The sequence below is a fragment of the Mirounga leonina genome, unplaced genomic scaffold (genome assembly GCF_011800145.1).
Source record: "Mirounga leonina isolate KUSES-001 unplaced genomic scaffold, KU_Mleo_1.0 Mir_151, whole genome shotgun sequence".
NCBI lineage: Eukaryota > Metazoa > Chordata > Mammalia > Carnivora > Phocidae > Mirounga > Mirounga leonina.
The window spans coordinates 94,596,856-94,610,453 of NW_023270377.1; the positions used below are offsets into that span (position 1 = coordinate 94,596,856).

General features: G+C 39.4%; 1 protein-coding gene across 1 annotated transcript in view; it reads left to right on the forward strand.

The window, feature by feature from the left end:
• The window catches only part of NCKAP5 (NCK associated protein 5), an 824,104-nt gene that overhangs the window by 629,708 nt on the left and 180,798 nt on the right, over window positions 1–13,598 (forward strand). Inside the window, exon 9 of the mRNA XM_035008156.1 lies at window positions 8,492–8,530. Coding sequence (XP_034864047.1) covers window positions 8,492–8,530 — 39 coding nt within the window. The remainder of the gene's footprint in view (window positions 1–8,491; window positions 8,531–13,598) is intronic.

Sequence of the window (13,598 nt, forward strand, 5' to 3'; positions counted from 1 at the left end):
TTCACTTCCCCTCTACCTAGCTCCTCATCTCCTTGCCTTACAACACAAGGCAACACCAAGGGCCAGTCTTGATTTCTTGAGGGGGTTGGAGTTTGGCATGTTTGAGCCTAGTTTCCTCCTCTAGCTGTTTGACACACAGTTTGCTGGTAAGCAGTGAATTGCTGTTTATTCTCACTAATGCCTTGGCCAGCCTTCCTTTAGGACCAACTAATTCCCATGGAGAGAGGTATAATGACACATATAAAAATAAGGAAAGTAACATCTCACAATGTTGCCTTACATTTAGATGGATTCAGTTGTATCCTACAAATATTTGTCGGGTGTCAGGGTCACCCAGGCTTGGGAAGTCATGGTGCTCCTAGCTTGGCAGAAGTGATTCTGTGATTCTTCAATCACAGAAGAATGAAACGAGGGAAACTCTCATAGGAAATGATCTACCCTGGGGTCTTTGAGATCATACAACACAGTCAATAAAGGGCATGAGAGGTAGTGGGTGAGCTGGCAGTTAAGGGGGCAGAACTGAAAGGGCATCTTCAGCCACAGGAGTTGAAGCAGGTAAAGTCCAAGTAGTTCTCACCCTTATCTGAACATCAGACTTAACTGGGAAGGTTTAAGAATACTGCCCACTGGTGCCTCCCTGCCTAGTGTCAAGACTCCTTCACTGCCATAACTTGCAGCTGACAGATGATCCTTTCTATTCAAGGAGGTTCATATATGTTGTCCACCTTGGTTTCAGCTGCCTCCCCTTTCATACCTCCCCTATATGTTCCCCAAATGACCAATATTGACCCATAGGTAGGGACATCTTTACATCCCTGTTCAGCAGGAAGACATTACAGAAGATGAGACCTTCCACCTTCAACGACCTTAAAGATTTAAGGGTCAAAATTGTTCAGGGGGAAATATTGAGGGAGCAGAAGCCTAGCTGAAGACAAAGCATAAGCACCCTGCAACCTCCCCCACCCCCCGTGGGATATATGCGACATTCTTCCAGGAAGATCCCAACCATCTTAATGTTAATGCCTTGCTAGAGGGAAAAACAACCTTAACTTGACAATGGCAAGGCCACTGGTATTCTGTAGGTCCTCTTTAGCATATGAAAGTTCTTTTGAAAACCTCCCTTTTCCTTACCTCCCCCAACCCCATAGTATATAATCAGCCACCCCTCATAACCCTGGTGCAGCAGCTCTTTCTGCCCACAGGACTTGTACCCATGCTTTAATAAACCACCATTTTGCACCAAAAAAAAAAAAAAAAGAATACTGCCAGCTGGGCCGCATCTCAGAGATTCTAATCCAATTCTGGTCTAAAGTGGAGCCTAGGTGTTAGAAATCTTAAAGACTCCAGGGAGTTATAATATTCAGCCAAGATTAAGAAGCATTGCACTTGATCCTCTGAGAACATTTTCAGAAAGTGTCAGAGGATAAAAGCTCCACCAAACTTGGATATAATGATAGAAGAGCAACAGACCCATGTGGAAATTTTGGGTTATTTCCAATTTCTAAACAGTGTCTGAGCAAACAAAAAGTAAATGCTGGGACAGCGTTTCTCAAAGTGTTTTTCTGGGCCCTTTCTGCATCAGAAAGATGTGCAGTGGTTGCAAAAATGCAGATTCTTGAACCACAAAGGCTCTGAATAGTCAAAGCAATCTTGAAAAACTAAAGCAAAGCTGGAGGCACCACAGTTCCGGACTTCAAGCTATATTGGAGTCATCAAGACAGTAGGTACTGGTACAAAAACAGACACATAGATCAATGGAACAGAATAAACCCAGAAATGGACCCTTAACTCAATGGTCAACTAATCTTTGACAAAGAAGGAAAGAATATGCAATGGGAAAATGACAGTGTCTTCAACAAATGGTGCTGGGAAAACTGGACAGCAACATGTGGAAGAATGAAACTGGACCACTTCCTTACACCATACACAAAAATAAATTAAAAAATGGATGAAAGACCTAAATGTGAGAGAGGAAACTATCAAAATCCTAGAGACCACAAACAATAACCTCTTTGACATTGGCTGTAGCAACTTCTTACTAGATACATCTTCTGAGGCAAGGGAAACAAAAGTAAAAATAAACTATTGTGACTTCATCAAGATAAAAAGCTTCTGCACAGTGAAGAAAACAATCAACAAGACTAAAAGGCAACCTTTGGAATGAGAGAAGATATTTGCAAATGACATACCTGATAAAGGGTTAGTATGCAACATATATAAAGAACTTATACAACTCAACACCCAAAAAATAACCCAGTTAAAAAATGGGCAGAAGATATGAATAGACATTTTTTCAAAGAAGACATCCAGATGGCTAACAAAACATGAAAACATGTTCAACATCACTCATCATCAGGGAAATGCAAATCAAAACTACAATGAGATATCACCTCACACCTGTCAAAATGGCTAAAATTAACAATACAGGGAACAACAGATGTTGGCAAGGATGCAGAGAAAGGGGAACTCTTCTACACTTCAGTGGGAATGCACACTTGGTGCAGCCACTCTGGAAAACAGTTTGGAGGTTCCTCAAAAAGTTAAAAATAGAACTACCCTATGACCCAGCAATTGCACTACTAGGTATTTACCCAAAGGATACAAAAATACTGATTTGAAGGGGCACATGCACCCTGATGTTCATAGCAGCATTATCAATAATAACCAAAGTACAGAAAGAGTCCAAATGTCCATCGACCGATGAATGGATAAAGAAGTGGTATGTATATACAATGGAATATTACTCAGCCATCAAAAAGAGTGAGCTCTTGCCATTTGCAATGACTTGGATAGAGTTAGAGTATATTTTGCTAAGTGAAGTAAGTCAGAGAAAGACAGATACCATATGATTTCACTCATATGTGCAATTTCAGAAACGAAACACATGAACATAGTGGACAAAAAGGGAGGCAAACCAGAAAAAAAATCTTTAATATAAAGAACAAACTGAGGGTTACTGGAGGGGCAGTGGGGGGGGATGGGTTAAATGGGTGATGGGTATTAAGGAGGGCACCAGTTGTGATGAGCACCAGGTGTTATATATAAGTGATGAATCACTAAATTCTATACCTGAAGCTAATATTACAGTGTATGATAACTAACTGGAATTTAAATAAAATCTTGAAAAAGAAAAAATCAACACAGAAAAGAAAAATGCAGATTCTCAGACCTCACTCAGCTATTCTCAAGCAGAATGAAGGGTGAGGAAATTGGCAATTTACCAGATTTCCCTGGTAAAGTTTCTGCATGCAGAATTTGGAGAACCTGCCCTCCCCTTCAAACCATCAGAGTAGAGCCAGAGTTCCTTAGAGTCCATGAGGATGCCAGATTCGAGTTCTTCTCTGACTTCTCTGTGTTCTTACTTCAGAGCACAAAGGCAGGAAATGGAGGTAGCTCAGGAAAAGACAAAAAGCCCCCAAATTTGTTTTTTGTTTGTTTGTTTTGTTTTTAAAGATTTTATTTAGTTATTTGACAGAGAGAGACACAGTGAGAGAGGGAACACAAGCAGGGAACACAAGGTTGTTAAGAACAGTTTTGACCTTCCTCTCTGATTCCTATGCTATAATCCAAGACTGGATTGTGGAATCATCAGACATTCTCAGTGTATGTCCCTCACTGAGCCCTAAGTAATCTTGAAAAGCAACGTCTTGACCGATGGAGATAGGAGATGAGGATCTTGCTTGTGGCTCTCATGTGCTTCAAATGCCCATTTCATGAATGGACCATGAAATCAACAGGTAACGGACTTCTTGTGTCTGCTCTAGATTCTGACCATGAGGCAGCATCTCTGTTCTATTAAGCATATTTCTCCGAGATCTAGCACAATCTGTGGCCCACACTATGCATTTAATGTGTATTTGTTGAATGACTAAATGAATGAATGGAGATTGTCAGCCCTAAATTAATTTCCCAGTTAATTTTCCCTGTGATCCCACATACATATTTTGATGAATTTCTCCCACTCCCAGTATTTTACAGAGCAAAAAAATAATATAGGTGCTTAATGATTTATATTTATACATGCATATTACACACACACTTCATCCTTATACAAATATAATATCTTATTCTCAAGCCATTCTTTTTTTTTTTTAAGATTTTATTCATTTATTTGACAAAGAGAGAGAGAGGGAGAGCACAAGTAGGCAGAGAGGCAAGCAGAGGGTGAGGGAGAAGCAGGCTCCCTGCAGAGCAGGGAGCCCGATGCGGGGCTCAATCCCAGGACCCTGGGATCATGACCTGAGCTGAAGGCAGACGCTGAACAACTGAGCCACCCAGGCGCCCCATCAAACCATTCTTTCTTAACTAGTTACTTGAAAATGCATTTTATTCTTTGAAGTTCAAATGCTCAGATTCAGATTTAACTTTAATGGGGTGACTGCTTTATAGCAGGTACTGTCCAAGGTGGTTTCTCTGGTTATATCTATCATCTCATGCATTTTTCACAAGCTGGGAGGTAGCCAGTTCCCCTAGATCACAAATGAGTCAAGTCAAGCTGCTCCTTGACCCCCATACATATCAATGTATCATCAACACAGGCAGCATTTGAACCCAAGTCCTTCTTGTGATTCTGCCCCAATGCTCTTCCCACTTGTCCCCAGCTGCCTCAGTATGATAAACCAAACTCAGAAGCACTGAAAACTCCAAAGCACGTTTTCCAAAACTTGTCCGTTTCCAATTAGGTTTTTAAATGAGAATTGCTTTGCATGATAACATAGCACAGGCAAGGATAAAAGCAAGACTATGAGGCAGGAGGACCTGGTCGAAGCTTGGTGCCTTTTGAGTTCCTCACACTGCCACCTTCGACCCAGCCCTGGCTGTCCTCTGGATTGGGTGAGAATTGGCTCCCTCTTAGAATAACTCCCAGATGTGGCTTCTCATTCAGACTCAAGGACTCTTCTGAAAACAAAACAAAACAAAACAAAAAACACACAGACAAAGCCGCAGCCCTGACTTCTCTTCCCTCTGCCCACCTGCTTCCAGGGGAGTGCAGCGGGGGCTGGGGGCGGGGACACAACCCACAGAAGCCTGATGGAGAAGAACAAAGACTTGTGTGGGTCCAAGATGAGCAAGGTGTCAGAGGAGCTGGCTTGTCTGAGAGAACTCTTACGGAGATGAAAAGAGCTCTCTCCTTGGCATCTCCAGCTCCCCTGCAACCGTGCCCCACCAGAGGCAAAACAGGGGGGTCTCTGCAGAGAGCCTAAGGCAGATTGTAAAACAAGCCAGAGACTTAAGGACTGTTGGCTTTGCTCTGCTTGTCTCCAGTCCCCCTGGCCCAGCCCAGCTGCTATTTTCCCTTTCTTTGGAGAGGGAAGCTGTCAGGTGACACTGGAAGTTATTTGTTCTCATTAGCTGGGCCTGCGGGTGTGTGATTATTTGCAACCCAAGTGCTAAGGGTGTAATTCTATGATGAGGGCAGGGGCTCATTCCAGGGGTCATCTTGTGAACCCATAGAGGTTGTAGGCAGAAGCTCCAAACAGCTGTTCTATTGATGCGTCAGGGAAGCTTAGCTGTTAAAAGTAGTGATAAACCCAGGAAACCGTCTTATAGACAGTACCCAGGAAAGCATTTGTACAAACCGGCCTGCTCTTCTGCAGAGGGCCTGCGAGTCCTTCTGGGTAATATAACCTACCCCATGTCAGTAGGTAAAGAAATAAGGCATTCGTGTATCTTTGTTCAATTATTAGGTAGAACAATAGTCCAAAGTACATGCCAGAAGGAGTTGTGTCAGAGATGGAGCCTATAAGCCTATAGGGCAACATACTCGGATTGCAAAGATAGAACATATTTTCTCCTGCGGGCTGTTACAGTTAGGTTATTCATTTATGTCTCCTGTTAAATCATGTAGAGAGCTATTTTATGTGACCACTGTTCCACAGCCTGGTTTAAGTGAGGAACCAGTTGGGGGAAAAAAAGAAAATATTGATATTAGGCAGTTTTATGCGAATGTAAATCAAATCCAAAGTTTGAGATCCAAAAGAATTAAATTATTTATGGTATGAATTAATTTTGGTACATTGTTCCTGATTCAAGCTGTATGAATAGTTGAACTCTTCTGTTGTATGTTTTTTTCTTAATTTGCCAAGAGTAAAATAGATGACCTATAGTTAGACGTTTAAATCTTCAGTGCTTATGAATTGGAATGAATATTTAAAAACTGAAAGATTTTCAAGATGACACTATTGGTCAATTTGTATGGCTGAATAACATTTATCACTGTTAGGATCATGTATAAATCAACTGATAAAGGGAAAAGAAAAGGTGTCAGTTAAGGGAAGTATGGTTTATTTTGGTCTTTGAGGTTCCTTGGGTAGGTTTCTTTAACTTGGGCTGGACTTCAAAATAAATAAATAAACTATATCAGGTATTGTCCAAGTTTTTTTTTTTCCAAAACTGTAGTTGTTTCAGTGAAAGGTCTCTCTTCTTTGCTTAACGTCAACAATGTAAATTTGGAAAGGGTTCTGATAGGAAAAAAAAAAAAACCTCTTGTGCCTACAGTTCAACTAATCAGTTATAGGTAATCTGATTTTAATCATTTATTGCTTGTGCTGTGAATGCCTCCTAACCACAGTTGATAAGACTGCGTTTTAATTTTCTATGAGACGTACTGGTAGCCTGTCGTTAAGGATGTGCTACTTTGTCAATATTGAGTGAAAAAACAATTAAGCTCCATGAAAACATTCTTACCCTAATCTGTTCCACTATACTAGACAGGGAAACACACATAGTTTAGTATCACCCAAAATAAATTGGTTATCAAGATGAAAAGATGAAAGCATGTCCCTCAGCCTTTGGTTGAATGTGAGAATTACCAAGATGATTATGTACTTATCACGCGTGTTATACTTGCCAGTTATATTCTCTCTGAAACCAAGGAACATATCTCAGTCATCTAGCTTTACAAATACTCTACAGATTTATATTCAATAAATGAAGGAAGAAATGAATAAACAGAAGTAACCTAATCTAGGACATTTAAATATTCTGACTTGGTCTTTAATACTGTAAGTTTCAGTGATCATATTAAATGTGATCATATTAAATGTGTACAGTTAATGTACTGGCTGAAAAATTCCACTTAATTCACCTGCCCACCTTAATTTTATCAAGAGTAACCATATGGGTACATAGTTTCAAGGTTATAGTGAAGTTAAGTAAGTGACTTCCTGTACTGTGCTTTTGAAACCTGCAGATGAAAAAGAAATCTTAGCTCAAATACATAGAGAAATGATGAATGGTTATCTGGAGAAAATGCCAGAAAAGGCACAGATCTTTGCAAATACCAGGGATATGTTATTGGGTTTATATGTGGTTCTTAATTGGAATGGTGCCACATTGCCCAGTGCTAAACTATTTGCTGAAAGGGAATGGAGCTGCCAAGTTTGGTTTAGGTTAATCAAGATTCACCTCCTTCACTGAAAGGGGCCTAGCTTCTCCTACTGACCCAAGCTGCCTGATACCTGAAAAAAATCAGGATTATGTTAATATAGTAGTAAGAATTCTATTTGATTGTGTATTGGAAGAAACTCAAAATAACAGTGGATTATTTTTTTTCCCTCTCTCACATAGAAGTTCAGAGATAGACAGTGAAACTCCCTGCATCATCAGGACCAAGCTCATGCTATTTTTCCATCCAACAATACTTAATGTGTTACTTTCATTATCAAGGTGGCTGCTGAGGTTCCAGCCATCACTTTTATATCCCAGACAGGAAAAGGAGGAAAAAGAGTGAGGCTTCTTCTTAAAGACTTTCTATAAGATCAAGAAAAAAAGTCGACTTATAACTCATTGGCCAGGAATTTGTCACATAGTGACACTTATCTACAAGGAAAGCTGGGAAATGTATTTAAATGTACCCAGCCAAAAAAAAATCAAGAGTTCATTACTTAGGGGAAAATAGATGTTAGAGTAAACAACCAGCAGATTCTGCGACAGGTAGCAGTGACAAGAGGATGGCATAAATGAAAACATGGAGGGTATAAACAGACCATATAGAAAACAATGAGCTGCTCTTATTCTCCACCATTCAAACCTATGTCTATTCCAAGTCATTTTAAGTAGTGAAATAGTCACATAGCAAAAGAATAGGAAGGAGAGACAAAGGACATTGTAAATCAGCAAAGTGTAGAAACTGTGTACAGATAATTAGGATCCTGTTTTACACTGTATCATTTTTTAGCCATCTTGGAGTACTTTACATATGAAAGGATATTATTTTTCCAAATATGGAAATGTGGAAGTCAAGGTATGAATGATCTTCCCAACCTAACCATCTTAATTAGCAACGAGGTCACCTTTGGAAAAAAGCAAAATATTACCTAGAAGGATAGGCTTATTATGAAAAGAATCAGGTCCTCTACACAGAGAGGAAAGAGGCAAATGAGGAGCTAATTAGGTAGAATAAGCTGTGGGAAACGTATTGGTAAATTACAGTCCATGCGTATAAAGTCTCATTATTATAAACGGCAACTCTTTTCTTTATTTTTTAAAGGTAGCCAACCAAGTTGTTCAAGCTCTGCTCACTCAAAAGGTAGGTCACTTTCTGGCTTATTATTTTCAAGGTACTTATGTGAATAGGTTGGAACTCATATTGTCAAACCAGGAAATTGTGATTGATAGATGCAATACTTTTCTGTTTATTCACTTAGGTTAAAATTGTGTGTGTTTTAGATGGGCATACAAAGTAACATCAGTGACCAATAGAATCATAAGATTGAAACTCTTGGTAAAATAACAGAAGATGAAAGATTTCCAGGGGCCCATTTATTTAGTAAATGTGGATATTCTATAAGTTGGTGGATTTCTCCACTCTCTATAAAATGAATAGCCTTTTATGGACAGATTAACAGAAGTCTAAAATTCAGGAAGAGGTCTTTGAGGTTAGGCAAGTTATCTAATTTCTCTGGGTCTTCGTGCCTCTTCTATAGAGTGGGGATAACAATTCCCACCTCCCAGAATTGCAGTGGTCATTCTATGAAAGGAAGCACATGGAGCAGTTCCTGGAGGAATCAGTTTGTGATAAATATAAAACAAATGGCAGTATTGTATACTTGAAAGTTGCTGACAGTAGATCTTAAGCATTCCCACCACCAAACAAACAAACAAACAAGATGTGAGATGTGAATGTGTTAATTATTTTGATCTTGGTGATCATTTCACCTTGTAAGGCATATCAAATCATCACATTTTACACTTAAATATATACAGTTATTCCTCAATAAAGTTGAGGGATAAAAACAAATAATTTTTGAGCATGAGATTTGTATGCCTTCTCCTTGGCCATGTCCCTATTCTGCCTTCAGACAATATAAGATCATGTTATTGGGCCAGAGTGGGCAGAAGCAAGTTATTGCCCAAATTTGGCTATTTTGGTACGTCTTATTGAAACTTTCCCATCACTTTCTATAATGTTTCTCAGAGACTAAATTCTAGTTCTTTCAGATTTTGTTTGTTCTGAATTACCTCTCTGGGAGATGGAGACTTTTATTATAAAAGAAAATCTTAGATCATGTGGCATATTCTGGAGTACATAGCTAATGATAGCAAAATAATGTATGACATTTTGATTTTTTAATTAAGAATAATTTTATTAGGGGTTGACCACTTCTCATTGGAGATCCTTAAATAAATATTATTTTTAATTTATACTGTAGAGGCATTGTGATATTATTTTTGCTAGATTTTCTCCTCAACTACTTTTATTAAATCATGTTTTCTGTTTCAAATGATTTTAACTGGTTCAGGTTTTACATTGATACCACATAAATAGAAAGATTTGACTATACCTATTAGGTTGAATTAGGTTCCATTGTGAGTAGCAGAGATCCAAAATAGTAGTGACTTAAATAAGCTAAAATACTATTTCTTTCTCATATCTAAATCTACAGGTAGGCAGTATAGGCTTGCTGTGGTGACTGTGCTCCACAAAGTCCATGGGGTCCTGGGTGTCTCTGGTTCCTATCTTGTTATTCTATGGGATGCAGCCTCCATTCCCAAGGTCACCTCATGGTCCAAAATGGCTGCTCTTGCTCCAGTCATCACATCCACATTCCAGCCATCAGGAAGGAGGAAAAACTGAAGAAAATGAAGAAGGAAAAGGGCACACACTAGTTGCCCTTAAAGAGAGACTTCCAAAAGCTTTCTTACCTCCTCATTTACATCTCCTTGAACAGACCTTAAATCACACAGCCACACCTAAGGAAGCTGACAGTGAAGTCTTTATTCTGGGTAGATGCCTAGCTGAAAATGGATTTTCATAGTATTGTAGGAGAAGGGGTGAAACAGATGTTGAAGGGCATCTCACAATTTCTTTCACAGCATATTTGAAATGTTTTGTTTTGTTTTTTTCTTTTTCAAAGGCTTTAATTTTTCATTTGCTTTCCTCCTGTTGGAAACTCTATTCTCATTTAATATAAACTTAAGGAATGGAGGAAGCACTGTTGCAGCCCTGTGTGTAACTGTCAAGAACTTCTCGTGCCTGTTTTTTTTTAATGGTGCCTCAGGAAAGAGACAAGGAAGCTATCTGGTACAATATAAAGGAAAATGGGACCCTTCAGGTCAGCCGCAAAAAATAGCTACACAAATCCAAGTAATAACTAGTAAACAGATAAATCTACCTTGGTACAGTTAAGCAGTAAGACACAGAAAGACATGCTACTGTGTGAGATAGCATACCTCAGGGACACTCTGGGGCAGGAAGAGATGCCAGGATTTTCAAAGATTCCAAATGAATCATGTTCTGCAGAAACGTGTACCTCCCAGTTTTTATAGGGACCATAAAATTGCTACAGGAAGAGTCAAATTTCTTGTTAATTAAGAGCACAATACAGGAAATAAATGTACTCCAAATGCAGATGAGAAAACGAATTCTAAAGAGGGATGTAGCTGGCACAGAGTGAAAGCAGAAATTTTGAGTGATTTATCCAAGTCACAAAAAAAATTTTTTTGCGGTGAAATTACAGTCATAACCATGCAGTTTTAGAATATATCGTTTGTTATGACACAAAGCAAATCTGCCATGAGCAACAAAAAAAGCATTTTTCTGGCATATCATGAACTAGCCCAGATAAGCATCTTGAAATAACAGAGTGTACTTCTTTTTCCCAATACTGATAAAAAAAAATATTTATTTCCATGAACTTATCACTTTCTGTTAAATGTACATATACTGTCCTAGTCCAGTAATTCAATTTATCTCAGAAACCTGTGGATTCCCTTAAGACAGCAGATTGTCCCTCCTTTAGATCAGTAAAGCTAAAGTGACAATATTAAACCCAGCTCACTTCCATTTATGACTCTAAATCATAGGTGTGAGGCTACAAGTGCAAATGAAATCAATAATTCAGGCCAAACCCTTATTTTTGTCTGAAATATATTTTATCTTCATTAAGTCAATTACACTCACTGAAAATGTAACTGTCCTAGGTTCTTTACTGTGGTTTTTTTGGTGTTTTATTTTTGTTTTTGCTTTTGGGTGGTTTTTTTTTTTTTGCCACTATCATCAAACTTGGAAGAAAACCTTTTATTCTTTAGTCATTTTTCAGCGTATCAACTTCAGCTTTGTCTGAATGTTCTTTAGGATAACCCAATATTTATATGGTGTTTTTTCTTTACCAACATGGAATAAGGCTCCGTATGGTAGAATCCAGCAATGCAGCGACCAGATAGAAGCAGAGCACAGTTTTGTAGCTTGTATCTGAAAGAACTCCAAACTTCTACATATTTCCCTTGTGGAGGGGCATTCGGGCCACCCGTGTCCACTCAGTGGCAATGGTGTGTGTAGGGTCCAGTTCCCGGAAAAGGGTTTGTTTATATTTGCTGTGTATGTTACAAGGAGTCAGACTCCATGTCCAGCACTTTAAATGCACTAAGTCATTTTGTTCTCACTGCAACTCTGTAAGATAGGACTAAGAAAACAGTGTTCCCATAGTGCTGATGGCAAGAAGTGGCAAAAGCCTCTATGTTCACCTAGGGTTGCCGCACTCCAAATCTTCCCTTTGCAACGTTCAGCCTCCACAATCCCCTTCGATCATTTACTGTTTTTCCCCCACTGTAGTTCAGCAGGCAGAGATGGGGCTGTGGAAATCAACAGATGGATTGAAATCCAATCATTAGATATGACCGCAGGAAATAGAACAAAAGGGCAAGGGAACCAATGGATTTCTTAAAACTTCTGGAAACATTGCCAGTCCTGGCTAGCAAGAAAAATATTCAGGATCTGACATGTGTGGAGTCAAAACTGACTCTAAATCTGGAGTCAAGATTTCTCAGAATCCGTCTGATTTTGGACCCCAGAATTTCACAATTGCCAAGGACCTTAGCGAGCATTTAATCCTGAGATTGTCAACCAACTTCAATAATGGGTTTAATTTACAATGATTACATAAACTTGTTTAGCCACCACCCAGATTAAAAATGTTTTAGGGGCGCCTGGGTGGCTCAGTCGTTAAGCATCTCCCTTCGGCTCAGGTCATGATCCCAGGGTCCTGGGATTGAGCCCCGCAGCAGGCTCCCTGTTCCACAGGAAGCCTGCTTCTCCCTCTCCCACTCCCCCTGCTTGTGTTCCTTCTCTCGCTGTGTCTCTCTCTGTCAAATAAATAAAATCTTAAAAAAAAAAAAAAAGTTTTAATCCAAAGGTGTTTGGGATGAAGGCTTGCAGTATTCAGTTCGCCACAGGACTAACCACTTCCCGTTCATTAGGGCTGGCCTGATTCAGGTGCGCATTTGTTACCTGCCTTGCCTTTTAGATATTTCACGTTGAAGCCTTTGGTGAGTCTGAGAGATGGCTTTTCTTTTTACATGAGTCTTAGTATCCTTGGCAAAGAAAGGGCTGTATCAGTGACAGCCACTGAGAAGGAATGTTACAAGGAGAAACTGGTGGGTATGGTGGCCGTTAAGCTTCGGGGAAGGAATGAGGTGGCATTGGAAAAGCCATCTCATGAAGCAGCTGAGACATGCATTCTCTTGAAGTCCTGTTTTGTATAGTAGCTCAGTTTACAGATCAAGGAACTGAGGCAACACCAGGATAAGTTACATCCTCAAGGTCATGTGGGTAAGGAGGACGAGAGTCCAGATCCCCTAACTCCCAATCTGGTGTATCCCAAAATAGTTTTATCACTCTTATATCATTTTTACATGATAAAATCAGATTTAAATAGTTTTCATCAATACTTCAGTGATGTCACTGTATGTCCAGCTTCTAAGCAATCAACAGTTTATTAGACTGACGTCAGCAGGGAAAGGTTTAATTCTAAATGCACTGAAGCAACTGTACTCGTAGGTACTGACAGCAGTAGGTCCAGAATCTTCTTTAGCCCCAGAGCAGATGAAACTTGCCAGGATTACAAGGCATGGATACTCAGGGAAGCTATGGTTTGAGATCATGAAGACGCACAGTGTATCACTGGTAATAGACCAGTGTATCACTGGTATATTTTGCCCTTACCTTCAGCTTTAATCCCATATTCTGTTTCCAGTTGATGGTGATGGGCAGATTGCAAGGAAAACAGGTCTGCTATTTTCTTGACCCACTGTACTTTCTTATATGAGATTAAATGTAGTCAAACTGTTGGCTTTATTTCCCCCCTGATAAAATCAGG